Consider the following 15,801-nt stretch of genomic DNA (forward strand, 5'->3'; position numbering starts at 1 on the left):
CTCACAACAACAACAACTTATATTTATGTAACACCTCTAATGTAACATAGCATCCCAAGGCACTTCACTGGAGCATTCGAAAGCAAAGTATGACACTGAGCCATAAAAGGAAATATTTGGTCAAAGAGGTAGTTTTTAAGGAGAACCTTAAAGGTGGAGAGGTATCGGGAGGGTATTCCAGAACTTGGGGCCCAGGTAACTGAAGGCGCAGCCACCAATGGTAGAGCGATTAAAATCGGGGATGCCCAAGAGGCCAGAATTAGAGGAGCGCAGATATCTGGGAGGGGTGTGGGGCTGCAGGAGATTACAAAGATAGGGAGGGGCAGTAGAGTTTTGGATGACCTCAAGTTTGCAGCAAGTAGAATGTAGGAGACCATCCAGGAGTGTGTTGGAATAGCGAAGTTTAGAGATAATGAAGGCACGAGTGAGGGTTGCAGCAACAGATGAGCTGAGACAGGGTGAAATTGGGCGATGTTACAGAGATGCACATAGGCGGTCTTGGTGATGGCACAAATATGAGGTTGGAAGCTCATCTTGGGGTCATTTGTGACACCAAGGTTGCAAAAAGACTGGTTTAATCGCAGATTGTTGCCAGGGAGAGGAATGGAGTTGATCGCTGGGGAATGGAGTTTGTAGCGGAAATTGAAAACAATGGCTTCAGTCTTCCCAATGTTTAATCTCAAGGGCAATTCGGGATGGGCAACATTACCAGCAACACACTCTCATCCCATGAACAAATAAAGTTCATTGGGTTATGATGTATTAACATTAGAGTTGGCAACTTTGTAATGGAATTAAATCAAAATGTAGTTAGTCAACTTGATATTACAGCAAGTCACTGTATGGGAATTGAGCATGCTACAATTTTAGTATTCACGATTTAGTTTTGGTAATGCTGCAGGCTTAAAGGAGCTAAAGTTATATTTAAATACCTTGCAAAATACTTTAAAGCTACCAACTGTATTATAAAACACTGAACATTTTTGCTTCACTAATGTCACCTTGAATCTATATAGGTTACTAGAGAGCCAAGTTTCTAGGTCATGTTACTTTACACAGCAAAACACAAGGTTCTTTTGTCATGTGATTAGTTCAATACAGTCTCTGAAACCTGAACACAGGGTAGAATAATGGTGCAGTAAAAATTGGCAAATAAGGTATAAGTTGGTTTTTGATTGGATCATATAATTTTTCTGCCAACTTTTTCTCTCCTTTTTAACTTCTTGGAATTTTACAATTGTATGACCACTTCCTATAATGGAATAACCTGATTATCCATGAAGTAAAAGCAAAGTGCTTGTAATACACAGTGGATCTGTCAGCACATGAAAGTGTTAATGTTTTGGGTGCAAACTTTCATCAGGAAATAATCTGCCTATCTCTTAAACACTGACTAACCTATTGAGTATTTTTTTATTTTAGAGCCAGATTTATATTTAAGGTGCATATGACTTTTCTTTTTTACCTCTGCTTTATTCTGAGATCAGTTCTTGTTGGGCTACTTAGCAATTTTGTCGGGGTTGCAGAACCCCTTTTCTGCAATATCTTTCACATAAATTATGGTTCAATAAGCATGTTGACCTTGCAAATAGCAGTGACTAATCAGTGAAGGTGAACTCTGATTGTAGCTTTTGTTTAAATTTTAACCAACATTTCCCATGTGTCCAGATCATTTATTTTTTTTTAAATATTAGAGGCCGCATTAGCAAAATTGAAGCAGCTTGTGGGTGAATTGATAAGAAATGGTACTCAAAAAGTGGGTATGAGAAGAAGTAATTCCAACCTGTACAAAAGCAAAATACTGCGGATGCTGGAACTCTGAAAGAACAACAGAAAATACTAGAAATACTCAGCAGGTCAGGCAGCATCTGTGGCGTGAATAACTCTGTTTTTCTCTGAGTATTTCCAGTATTTTGCGTTAATTCTAACCTGTCTTCTCCTTCTGTAATCATTTTGATTGAGCTCTTTGTAGGCTGAATCTTGCATTTCCAGCAATGTAAATTTGATTGCTAACAAAAATCTCTTTTCAAATGCCACTTACCTGCTCAGTATGCTGAGATTGTTGTTTTGTTTTAGCTGCTGAAGTCACTGCTGTGCTCAGGTTTGACTTGTACAGCATTGGTTGGTACATTGCATAGGACCATTGGTCCTGAATTCTTGTTTCAGATTGGTAGTGTAGCATAATCGCAGCATCAGAGTTGTGGGGTGGTATAAAGCACTTCTGTGATCCTTATTAAAGGTTTTATTGTACAAAGGACCTCCTGCAAAAGTCAATGTACTACACAGGATGCCATCCTAACTGAAAAGATACCAAAAGGAAAACAGTGCTATCCTTTATTTTAGTAACACAAAATCGGATAAACTCTTTGTTTTCAAATTGAAGTTCCATCATTCTTCAAAATGATACACACTGTGGCCTATTTGCTGCCCTTCATTTTGATTGCCAGTTTAAAATATGGGCACAATGTCAGCCCTCTATTTCCTTGGAACTAAATGGTGCCAGGATTAACCAACTTGGAAAGCCTGTGATCACCATTGAAAATATGGTATACCTGGAAAGTTTTCTTCTTGGGGTGGGGATTAGGGGGTGGAAATGACCAGGGGAATGGTGTTTAGTTTGTATCCCGACTGTGTATGTACTTGGGACATTGAGGAGAACTGTCTGTCGAATGGAGCAGCATCTGTGTGCAGAAATAGAATATTCATTTTTTTTCAGCATCTACTTCTGAAAAGGCAGATCCAGTGAGAAATGTTATTGCTTTGTAGAATATATCTTGGGTATTTTGAGACTTATTCCTGCCTCTAGTGATAAAGCTATACCAGAGATACTGTCCATTTTTGGGTGCATGGCTTTTAACTGGGATTTCTGGTGGTGAGGAAACAAAAATCTGATGGTATGGGCTTTTATGCACCTTATGTATTCTTTATAACTGAAAATTATCTTTGAAATAAATTGCCTTCACAATGAATAATAGTAAGTCATAAATGTCTTGGCATGTGTAATTCTGAATTAAACTTTCTCAGCATCTTTTGCTGTATTCATGGACTGTTTCCCTAATGAGACAAAAGAAAGTTGACAAGTAAATAAAGCAACAACCCAATAAGCAATGAATGTCAAAAATAATTGAGCAGTTGATATTCCTGCATCTTTTATTCTTTTTGTCTTTCCTTTCCCCAGAGCCACAGAAAATGTTTGGATCTACAATTGCATGTATATCCACTATATCTCTAATTTAACAAAATGGCTCAAAATGCTTCACAGTTTGAGATTAGACCTAAGCAGGAGTAGGGAAATGTTGTGCGGAGATGGCTTTATTACAGCAGGAGGTAGATGAAAGTGGAATGATATCATAAATTATCCTAGCAAGGGTGTTTTTGTGTGGCAAGAAAGCAGAAAACTCTACCACCAATGCTAGAGCAGTGGGAAGGAGGAATGTGCAATAGACCAGTCCTGGAAGAGCCAAGAGTGTGAGCATGGATGCAGGACAGGAAGAGATTGCAAGGGTGAGAATGTTGCCATGCTTGGGCCCCACCTGCCAAGAATGAGGGACATTAATTTTGTCATGAACATTGATTTTAAACTGTTACTGGAGTGAAGAAAGGACTTGTTAAACAGATCAGCCATGGCTGGAAAAGACATTTGCATATTAACAGATGGTGATTGGAAGGACAAAGGACCAATTCCCTGACACATTCAACCCACAATGGACCTTGATCACCAGGTACTGTGTATAAGAGGAGCATTCCAGGCCCTGCTAAGGTGACACAGTCCACAGAGCGAAGACGTGGTCAAACCAGTTAGTCACATGACTAACCTACTTGGCAACCTGGGGTCTTTCTGAATTGTACAAACAGTTTGAACTCCGAGAGTGTCTGTTTGCTCCTGGTCTAAGAAGATCTCTCCTGTTTCTTTCTCTCAAGCCTCTAAATCAACTAAAGACACACAAACCCCAAGAGAGAAAAGTCTTCTACAGTGAACAAGGTTTCAGAAGAATACTGGGCCCCAATGAAAATCAAGATCTACCTACAATCAAGGACACTACAGTGAGCTCAAAGAACTGTAACAACAACTCTTCAGATATTGCCTCAAACTTTTCCACTTTATTTTTCTCTTTTCTGTCTCTATTTGCACATGTGTATCGCGTATGCATGCTAACGTGGGCACGTTGTGTATCTGTAGGAGTTAACCGAATTAGAGTTGAATAAATTTCAACTTTTCTTCTTTAAACCTAAGATACCTGTTTGTGCTGGTTTCTTTGCCTTATAATTGGAAAGCAGTGAACGAGGATTCACCAAGGGGGAGCTAAAAACAGTGTGTTTAAAATTTAACCCTGTTACAGCAAGATCAGGTGAAGGCTGAGAGGGAACCCTATACACCTTTCTCACTTGGTCATAACAATGTGAACGTTTCAAAGATGAGGACATGGATTTTGAAATGAATGCACAGGGGATGTGGAGCCAACAGAGGCTGGCAAGGATTGGGGGAGTGATTTTTTTTTTTGTGTGGGCTCAGATGCAGGCTTTGGAGTTCTGGAGGAGTTTATGTCAAAAAAATGCTGTTGATAGACTGTAACTGGAGTAAGGCAGGTCAAATATCAGACTACTGAATTGCTATTCACATCTTGTGCAAGTAAGTTGTGAATAATTTTTGTATTGTTGTAATGTGGAAGTATGTTTTAACATGATATCTCCACAAATACATTTTATGGTTTTTTACTGCATTCCCTTTGGCTGTACTTTAGTTTAGAAAGTAAGATGCTACTTTGAAACTGCATTGGGCAAGATTTTATCCTGCCTTGGGAACAGGAATGAAGGCCGAGGGGGGAGTTAAGGGGGCAAACAAAATGCGAAGAGGTGCCATTCCTGACCTTGTCCAGCCATCTGCTATGTTGTTTGGGGTGAGGAATCCCGACCCAGGCCAATTGAGGCCCTTAAGTGGCCAATTAATTGTCACTCAAGAGTCTCTTCCCACCTCCAATCCAATTTTGTGGAGAAAGGAGGGGCCACAAGCCACATGAAGATGCCGTCAGGTGAAAACTGGCGGCCTCCTCGCGCGGTCGGGGGCTCCTCCTTTTGGGGGCAATAAACCAGCACTGATTGTTGTCCCCCCCCCCCCCGCCCCCCCCGGGCAAGACCCCCAACCCCCCACCCTCCACCCTCACCGACTACACCCCCACCCCCATCTGCTTGATTGGCCCCGGCAACCCCAATCCCACTCACCTATCCGGGGGTCTCTGATGTCTTCCCTGCAAACCTCCTGCAGTACTGGCAATGACCACTGCTCCCGGTGGCGCTGGTGGTACTGCAGAGCGGCCGGCCCTCCGATTGGCTGGCAGCTCTGGAGGCAGGAGCTCATCTCTTAAAGGGACAATGTCGCCGACAGCAGGCACTAAATTGGCTGTCTGCCATTTAAATTGCAACATGTGTCCAATGGAGGACCGAGATGAGTTCTCCCCTTGCTTTTCGACCCGCCACTGGGAACCCCGTTGCCGGAATTAAATCTGGCCCAGTTGTGTCAGCTCTTTGCCAATTTTACTTGATCTTTCTTTGGTCTTCCTTGTTAGAAATACATTTAACATGGTCCGTTGTTGAGTGCTGTTAACTTTCTTCGTGTCATGTAATTAAGTCTTTGTCATGATGATATGCACGAGCAGTGCAAGCTGTCAAAGTTTGCAGATGATCTGGGTAGTCAGGATTAAGTGTTACAATCTTTCCAGAAATAGGAAAACAAATTTGCTCCTCTGATAAAAAATACTGTGGATGGTAGAAATCTGAAATAAAAGCAGAAAATGCTGCAAAATACTCAGGAGGTCAAGCAGCATCTATGGAAAAAGAAACACAGCTAACGGAGAATTTTAACCTAAAAAGAAAGGGTAGGTTTGCGTCGATTAGGGGGCTAAAGTCTGCGAAATCTCTTTTCCCGCCAAAACCCACCTCCAACCCGTACATTTCCTGCTTTAACAGGGGTTGTAAGAGTTATGAGTAATCAACCTGCTGCAAGACAGGATAGAACTTTAAATACAATAAAGAGACTGCGAGCCTCATTGTCAGTCAGGTTTTTGATGTTTTAACTGCTATTAGTTGGAATTCCTGTGCGTTCCCACCCACCTCACAACCAGACCCCTGATTTCCACACCCCGCCACCCCCCCCCCCCCCCCCACCTTACCACCAGGTCTCCAATTCTCTCACTCCCCTGGGATCGGCAGCTCATCTGATTGAAGTCTTCCGCTCTCTGACACAAGCCTACTTGCTGCTACGGTCTTCGTTAACTGGCTCACCACTCGACTGGTGGCCCAGCCTGTCAATCAGACCTCCGCATGGGGAACTGATCAGTGACGTCATGGACACACTGGGCTGAATTTTCTCAGTGAAGGTGAAATCTGCCACTGGGGCTGAAAATGGGAGCTACCCCTGCTTTGGCTGGTGGTGGAACACTGGGATGGCATCTTGCCAATGGCAGCCAATTAATAGGCCACCATCCAATTAAGGATCAGATGGCCGGCAGCTTCAGTAGCGCCACCACTAGCACCACCAGTGCTGAGGCTGCATCACCAGGGAGAGCGTGCCCTTGAGAGTGGCGAGTTTGGTTGGGGAAAGCTGGGACCGGGCAGGCAGACCCCAGTGATTTGGGGAGTGGGGTTTGTGATGGAGCACCAGCAGGGCCAGTGCTACGAGAGCATCCATTGCTGCCAGGAGGTCCCTCCATGGGCATGGATGCCCATAAAGGAGGCTCCCCTATGCCGGACCTGCTGGGAGGTCACCAGGGTTTACCATGATGTCTCGCCATGCGGTAGCAGGCCCTCCTGACATGAACTAAGTGTCCACGGAGGTGGGAAGTAGCCCTTAATTGGCCTCTTAAGTGGGTCAATTGGCTGTCTTGGCAGCCACACCACCACGTTTCCTGCCAGTGGCATTATGGTATGGCTGTGGGAAGATGTCAGGCTGCCCTCCTGATGCCTTTCTCTGCCATATTGCCAGCCCTCCTGGAGACGGGCTGGGAATATTCAGCCTGCTGTTAAGTTTAACTCCACAGCATGTGGGGAAATTCCTGAATTGTAATTGCCACAACTTTCTGACCAACCTGCAAGTCAGGTAAGAAAAAATTTACCCCCAACATTTCAGGTCAATAAACTTACATTAGAATTGGAAAAAGTTAGAGATGTAACAGGTTTTAGGCAACCACAGAGACAGGGAAAGGGGTGGTGTCACAATGAACAAAGGACCACTTAGTATGGGATAAGAAAAATTTCCTCCAGCTAAATATTGGGAACATTGAAGCCACTGGGGACTTTCCCAGGGGTGGACTGGTTTTGGGCAGTATAGTATCATGCAGCACACCTGAAATAGTACTCAGACTTCATCTCAGGAGAGCTCACACTGACACTGAAAAGACCTTCCTTTATGGGCATCCATGCCCATGGAAGGGCCCTCCTGGCAGCAATGGCTGCTCTCGTGGCTCCATCACCATCCCCTACCCCCCAAATGGCTGAGGCCTGCCCGCCTCATCCTGGCTGCCCCCAACCAAACTCCCCACTCTCAAGTGCGCCCTGCCATTGAGGTGCCCTCTCCTTGGTGATGCAGATATTGTAACCCTTCTAAACGATGCTCCGCTTGATGAGGAGGTTCAGTTTGTTGCCAAGAATGTTACACAACTGATGGATTTAATCACTTGGTTTGAATCTCGACACATCACAATCCACAAAGCTTACAGTAAAGTAATGGATGTACTGTCTGGGCTGAAGCAAAGTCAAACAAACAACAGTCTGATGGTGATTAAAAACAAGAAATGCTCAGCAGGTCTGGCAGCATCTGTGGAGAGAAGCAGAGTTAACGTTTCGGGTCAGTGACCCTTCTTTTCGAACGCGTTGCTTGACATCTGAAAGGAAGAAAAAAGTTTTTTTGTCAATGTGACGGAAAAGACGAAGGATGAAATGAAACTGCGGAGTAGAACAGCTTTGAGATAAGGTGAGGCGGTGCTGCTGGAGAGAGAGGTTCAGTGTGTACATGTGGCGGCGCATAGCACTGAGTGTGGATCTCCGGATGCAGCGAGAATAGCAGTCCGACCAAAGTTGTATTTCTCGGAGATACCTGTAGTCCTGGGTGGATTCAAAACACGATGGGTGAAACTGCAGTTGGAATCCACGTGGAATATGTCCAAGCTGGAGACAGTCACTGAGGAAGGAGATGTGGCTGTGAAAATGAGTTTTGGTAGACACTTAATCAAACACCAGGAGGGAAATAGAAAGCAACGAAGGTGAACAAGGTAAAAGAGACAAACGAAAATCCCGTCGGAGAGAAGAGTAGAACTTCTTCAAGGTAGGCATTCCTGGAAGAGAAGTAGCCGTGAATTAAACACTAAAATAAAAGCAAAATACTGCGGATGCTGGAAATCTGAAATAAAAACAAGAAATGCTGGAAATACTCAGCAGGTCTGGCAGCATCTGTGGAGAGAGAAGCAGAGTTAACGTTTCAGTTCCGTGACCCTTCTTCGGAACCCAGTCTGATGATGCTGAATTAAATGCCTGTGCTCAACAGGTGTTTTCTAGCATGGAAAAGAAACAATATTACTGCTATGGGGAAGACTCGAGCAGTGAAGAAAAAGCGGTTCAGAGGTTTCAACAACCTTCTGCAGCGTCCTGAGAACTGTGCAGATCTTCTCACTGCACAAATACACCTGTTGATGGTGGATTTAAACTCGTTTGATGTGATTCCTGACTTTGACAAGAGCTGTAGGCTGGAGTTTCCTGCTTATAAAAGCATTGCAAAAAGAAAAACAGATTGTACTTTTCCTGTGCTACAGTTTTGGAACTCTGTGGAATGCAGAATCCGCCACCTTGTAAGGCTAGCGCAGCACTGTCTGGCAATTCCAACAAACCCTGTGGATGCGGAGAGAGCTGTGCAAACATGGACAGGTGTTCACGGAGCAGAGACAGTGAATGAAGACAGAAACAGTTGCAGGTTGCTCTATGCTCCCATTCAACCATTGACTTCAGTGTGTAAAGAATGTGACCTGTTTATAGTCAGCTTTTTACAATAGTTTCTGAGTATATAATAAATGCCATTTGAAACAAGAAACCTCCCTTGTCTTTTTTTTTTATTTTAAATCCATCATTTTCATGGTTTGTTACAACACTAAAATAATTAAAATATGTGAAATGGTGAAATTTACAATTCTTAAAATACAGTGCTCATGAAATTTGTAAAATTTGACTGAATTTGGTAGGGCCCTACTTATAGATATTTCACTTCACCTTTTTTGCTCCCTCCCAAACTGCATTTTCCTAACCATGCTCCAGGTATGATTTAATCTTTAGTTTGAAGTCCATAGCCACTCCTTGCACGATTAATTTACCATTCAACTGTATTGATCGTGTTTGCAGAAGGATAGAATGTTTGGAGTTCAAGGTCTATTTATTGTTAAATGATATAACACATATTAACCCAGACTGTCGGGTGTATTTCAGTTGACTTTTGTAGAGAATTGCTTTCTTTCACTGGAGCCATACAATTTCAGCTTTCAAGATTGTTTTTTGTTTCACAATTTTAAATTCTGGGGATCTATGCTGAGTCTCCGAAGAACCAACACCATTAAAAAAAAATACAATTTATCTGGTCAATATCTCATTACTGTTTGTGGGGCCTTGTTGTGCACAAATTGGATGCCATGTTTCCTACACAAACAGTGACTACATTTCAAAAATAATTCATTGGCTGTGAAGCACTTTGGGACATCCCAAGTTGTTGAAGGGTGCTCTATAAACGCAAGTTCTTTCTTTATATAATGAGTTAAGTAGTTTACTGACCTTGTGTTTTAATAGCCTGAATGCATTCAGAAACTGAGTTTTTTTTTCTGCAGCACACGTAGGTAGTTTTAATTCCGGCACCAATATACAAAATTAGTTTTTGAAGCATTATGCTCTTAAAGTTCAGCTTTACCACTGACTGCCTAAACCTTATCTGGTATTAGTCTGTAATATCTTGTCCTCCAAATCTGATACCTAATACACAAAAAATCCTTGACGTTTGCTGCTGCTGATATACTAATGCTGCTTTATAATTGCAAGGTTTGCCCAATGTCCATCAGTGGAAAAGACTGGTTCTCTCAGTAATAGTATGTTGGGTGCAATACCTGTTGTGTGCAGTGCAAAACACAGATGTGGCCATGAGGTATTACAATGCTTCAAAGCCTATGTTATGGTGCCTGTAATTTGGCTGTAACATTTATGAGGTGATGATACTTTGAAGCCATTTGAGTTAAAACTTAGCAATAATAAAAACCAAAGATTCAATCACTTGAAAAAAAAATCTGTCCTGCTCTGTAGTTTGACATCTGCTATTTTCATGCCTTCCGATGGAAGTAAATAACTGGTGTTTCAGTAACTAGAGCTGCTGCTCCTGCATTGCTTGAGCAGATAAGTGTACAACCAGTTCGAGAGCTGGGCTTCACTGATTAGAAAGCTGCAAAGTTCAATCCCTGAGTAGTGCTGGGTTAACTATCATAATGGTGCTATAGTTCACCTTAGTACCTTTAGGCAATGGTGCACAAAGGTATCTCATCTAGTACACCACAGATGCCTGGCAGACTCCAAGAAACATATTTGATTCTAAATAAGAATACAAAGGATGAATTTGTAGATTTGCTACGTGACATCCTGACATAGTCTTAAATATGGTCTAGATGAGATGAAGACAGTCAATTTCCTATCCCTATTATTGTATGGGATATGAGCAGGTTACTAGTTGGTTCCAATTAGCATCTCTCCAACAGAAATGTAAACCCCTTAAATTGTAGACAAATGTGTTGAATTTCTGTTACATGCTGTAATAGAGAAGTATCTTGTGCAATTTGTTGTTGTACTGGGAGTTTTCTGTCCAGGCTGTTCCAGGAATACTACCTTCCCAAAAACACTTCAGATTGTGATGTTTTCCCTCTTCTCCCCTCATTTTAAATAAAATAAAGTAATCTTCTAAGTAGTAATAGAAAACAATTTTTTAAAGTTAGATTTGTGGGCACGCACCACATTAGGATACTCTAGAATCATGATTTCTGCAAGCATTGATGATGGTACATCAACTTCTAAAGTAGTGCTGAGATTGTTATAAAGCTTTAGGTAAAGGCATCAGAGTATTATGAAATTTCTTCAATGTGTTGTAGAAACACATTGCTGGCAACCAGATGCTTGTGTACACAGATGCAGCTTGAAAGTTTACTGCATGCACCTGGTGGTATAAACTTCACTACAGCTTACTGTGTGTACATTGTCGTGCATACAAGTTAGGTGGGTCAAAGATGTTTGAATCCAAAATCAATTCATGAAAGTTCTAAAACTAAAGGCTGCTTTGTATCAGTATATTGTAAACAAACAAAGAACAAAGAACAGTACAGCACAGGAACAGGCCATTTGGCCCTCCAAGCCTGCGCCGATCTTGATGCCTGCCTAAACTAAAACCTTCTGCACTTCCAAGGACCGTATCCTTCTATTCCCATCCTATTCATGTATTTGTCAAGATGCCTCTTAAACGTCGCTATCTTAACGGCTTCCACCACCTCCCCCGGGAGCAAGTTCCAGGCACTCACCACCCTCTGTGTAAAGAACTTGCCTCACACATCCCCTCTAAACTTTGCCCCTCTCACCTTAAACCTATGTCCCCTAGTAACTGACTCTTCCACCCTGGGGAAAAAGCTTCCGACTATCCACTCTGTCCATGCCGCTCATAACTTTGTAAACCTCTATCATGTCATCCCTCCACCTCCGTCGTTCCAGTGAAAACAATCCAAGTTTATCCAACCTCTCTTCATAGCTAATGCCCTCCAGACCAGGCAACATCCTGGTAATCCTCTTCTGTACCCCCTCCAAAGCCTCCACATCCTTCTGGTAGTGTGGCGACCAGAATTGTGCACAATATTCTAAGTGTGGCCTGACTAAGGTTCGGTACAGCTGCAGCATGACTTGCCAATTTTTATACTCTATGCCCCGACCGATGAAGGCAAGCATGCCGTATGCCTTCTTGACTACCTTATCCACCTGCGTTGCCACTTTCAGTGACCTGTGGACCTGTACGCCTAGATCTCTCTGCCTGTCAATACTCCTAAGGGTTCTGCCATTTACTGTATACTTCCCACCTGCATTAGATCTTCCAAAATGCATTACCTCACATTTGTCCAGATTAAACTCCATCTGCCATTTTTCCGCCCAAGTCTCCAACCGATCTATATCCTGCTGTATCCTCTGACAATCCTCATCACTATCCGCAACTCCACCAACTTTTGTGTCGTCCGCAAACTTACTAATCAGACCAGTTACATTTTCCTCCAAATCGTTTATATACATTACAAAGAGCAAAGGTCCCAGCACTGATCCCTCCATTCAGAAAAGCACCCTTCCACTGCTACCCTCTGTCTTCTATGACAGAGCCAGTTCTGTATCCATCTTGCCAGCTCACCTCTGATCCAGTGTGACTTCACCTTTTGTACCAGTCTGCCATGCGGGACCTTATCAAAGGCTTTACTGAAGTCCATATAGATAACATCCACTGCCCTTCCTTCATCAATCATCTTTGTCACTTCCTCAAAAAAACTCAATCAAATTAGTAAGACACGACCTCCCCTTCACAAAACCATGCTGCCTCTCGCTAATAAGTTGGTTTGTTTCCAAATGGGAGTAAATCCTTTCCCGAAGAATCCTCTCTCATAATTTCCCTACCACTGAAGTAAGGCTCACTGGCCTATAATTTCCTGGATTATCCTTGCTACCCTTCTTAAACAAAGGAACAACATTGGCTATTCTCCAGTCCTCTGGGACCTCACCTGTAGCCAATGAGGATGCAAAGATTTCTGTCAAGGCCCCAGCAATTTCTTCCCTTGCCTCCCATAGTATTCTGGGGTAGATCCCATCAGGACCTGGGGACTTATCTACCTTAATGCTTTGCAAGACACCCAACACCACCTCCTTCTTGATAATGAGATGACTGAGACTATCTACACTCCTTTCCTTAGGCTCATCATTTACCAAGTCCTGCTCATTGGTGAATCCTGATGCAAAGTACTCATTTAGTACCTCGCCCATTTCCTCTGGCTCCGCACATAGATTCCCTTCTCTGTCCTTGAGCGGTCTTGATATTTCCCTGAAATCTCCTTTTAAGGATGATTGGGTAAAATAGTGTGGGGAGAGGAGAAGATTAAGGATACTCAGTGGCACTACAAGAAGTGCTGAGGCCAGAATAGGAAAGTTGAAGCTGTATTCTGCATCTGGCCTGTTGTATCTGACTTGGAATTGCTTGATGCTAGCATCTGGTGCCAAAAGTAGAAGCTTCTTCAGTTCCCTAGCGCTAGTGCCTTTTCCTTCTGAAAGAGCTATCCACTTAGTCTGTTTATTCCCTTTCCCAGTAATCTATTTCAAATACTTATCCTCTTCCCTTTTAAAAGCTGTTATGGATTCTGCTCTGAAGAATCTTGCACCAAACTAAGAACTAACCAATATCAGACTAATTTTTTTCCCTCTTCTCTCCGTGCAAACCCCAGAAAAGTGATCAGCCAGTATAGCTTCTTGTGTGTTTTGGAGGCGGAAGGGAAAATGATTCAGTAAACAGGAAGATGCTAGTTTGAAGTGAAACCACATATATTGCATGCCAAGTCAGTATGATTTTAATTACCAGTACTTTGTCTGAAATGGTATATTTAATGTCTGCAGCTGAACTGTGGAAAATTCTGTGGATTAGATTAGCCTATTGTACTTCATTGGGGATTTAACCACTTCAAGTCCCTTATCTCACTAATAGAGAGGATATTGGGATTTTCTGTAGTTCAAAAATTCATAAGTTTGTTTATTGGCTTATAATGTTTTAATAGTGTAAAAATAATGCAAAACCAAGCAATGCAAGTTGTTTTGGGAAAATGCTCCTTTGTTGTATTCTTCATCTGCTTTACCCTGAAGTGGTAGCCAAAACCCAAGCCCAAGTGTAGCTGTAACATGAGGAAAAACTGCAAATGAGAAAATGAAACATTCCTTTTCTTTTTAAATCCACAATATTAATATTCTCTTGTTTAAAATAGGCCATCACTCCAACAAAAGTGCCTAAAGACTTGATTTCTGATGAACTGGAAGGGTCTGGAACAGATTCTGAAGATGATGACATTTATTCTGGTTCAGGTTCTGGTGGTGAGTGTTTTTTTTTTGTGCGTCAAATATTGATTCTAGATTCTGTTGACATCAAATTTTAAATTCAGATGCAGATAACGTTCAGCCACAATCAATTCTTTCTAAAATCGTGACTAAGACTAGGGTGACACAATATTAGACTTCATGTGACTGGTTACAGAATGACAGGAAATTGTTTTTATCTCCATTATCTTTTCTTTCCCCATCCAAAACAAAAAGCTGGTGTCCTTTCAGAGCATAGATTGTACTGCGTGGAAGGAGGGAAAATTGAATAATGTCTGACTGTCTGTCTGTTTGCAAGTGTATGTCATTGGTATACATCTATGACTGGGTTGGCATCATATGGGGTAAGCAAAGAAAAATGGGTTGCACTGAGATTTTCTGCAAGGGGCAGGAAGGAGAAAAAGCAGAAAACAAATGATGTATAGAAAAGGATTTTCCAACTTCTTGTGGGATCTTTTCATTGTGTGACCTTAACTAATACATTCTATGATGGAGCATGTCCTTTCTCTCCTTTCTCCTGCTTTCCACCCTCTCGATTAAAAAGTATAGGGAAGGCTTTTTTTAATGTCCAACTGAGGAGTTACATTCATTACTAGAGATGAAGCTTAGCCTAAATATTTTTTTCAGGCCTCGGCCTAAGCTTTGATTTTCCTCATTGACAAGGACACCCTGGAGCATGGATGCCATATTTGGTCTAATGGATAGATGTTGTCAAATGTTTGCATAGTTTATCTTACAACCTTCTGTGGAGTATAACCAATGTGCCAAAAGTGTGTATATAAAGTATACTATAAGTATATAAAAGGGAAGAGAGTAGCTAAAGTGAATGTTGGTCCCTTGGAGGATGAGACTGGGGAGTTGATAGAGGAGAACACAGAAATGGCGGAGACACTAAATCAGTATTTTGCCTCAGTTTTCACAGTGGAGGACACTAGTACCATCCCAATATTAACAAGAAATGCAGAGGTTATAGAAAGGGAGGAACTTAGAGCAATCATCAACACTAGGGAAAAAGTACTGAGCAAACTATTAGGATTGAAGGCAGACAAGTCACCAGGGCCTAATGGCCTACATCCTAGGGTCTTAAAGGAAGTGACAGCAGAGATAGTGGATCCATTGGTTATAATCTTTCAAAGTTCCCTGGATACAGGAAAGGGTCCAGTGGATTGGAAAAGTGCTAATATAACGTCCTTATTCAAAAAAGGAGGGAGGCAGAAAGTAGGAAATTATAGACCAGTTAGTTTAACATCTGTCATTGGGAAATTGTTAGAATCCATTATTAAGGAAGTGATAACAGGACATTTAGAAAGTCAAAACGCAATCCATCAGAGTCAGCATGGTTTTATGAAGGGTAAATCGTGTTTGACTAATTTGCTAGAGTTCTTCGAAGCAAGTGAAGTGGATAATGGGGATCCTGTAGCTGTAGTATATCTGGACTTCCAGAAGGCATTTGATAAGGTGCCGCACAAAAGGTTAATACACAAGGTAAGATCACATGGGGTTAGGGGCGATTTATTAGCTTGGATAAAGGATTGGCTAACCATTAGAAAACAGAGTCTGGATAAATGGGTCCTTTTCTGGTTGGCAAGATGTAACTAGTGGGGTGCCACAGGGGTCGGTCCTCAGGCCCCAACTATT

At 42.2% G+C, this 15,801-nt stretch overlaps 1 protein-coding gene across 1 annotated transcript in view; it reads left to right on the forward strand.

The window, feature by feature from the left end:
- The window catches only part of LOC137352366 (syndecan-3-like), a 65,861-nt gene that overhangs the window by 39,295 nt on the left and 10,765 nt on the right, over positions 1-15,801 (forward strand). The window contains exon 2 of the mRNA XM_068017667.1: positions 14,055-14,160. Coding sequence (XP_067873768.1) covers positions 14,055-14,160 — 106 coding nt within the window. The remainder of the gene's footprint in view (positions 1-14,054; positions 14,161-15,801) is intronic.

Source organism: Heterodontus francisci, chromosome 3, assembly GCF_036365525.1.
Source record: "Heterodontus francisci isolate sHetFra1 chromosome 3, sHetFra1.hap1, whole genome shotgun sequence".
In the NCBI taxonomy this organism is placed as follows: Eukaryota; Metazoa; Chordata; class Chondrichthyes; order Heterodontiformes; family Heterodontidae; genus Heterodontus; species Heterodontus francisci.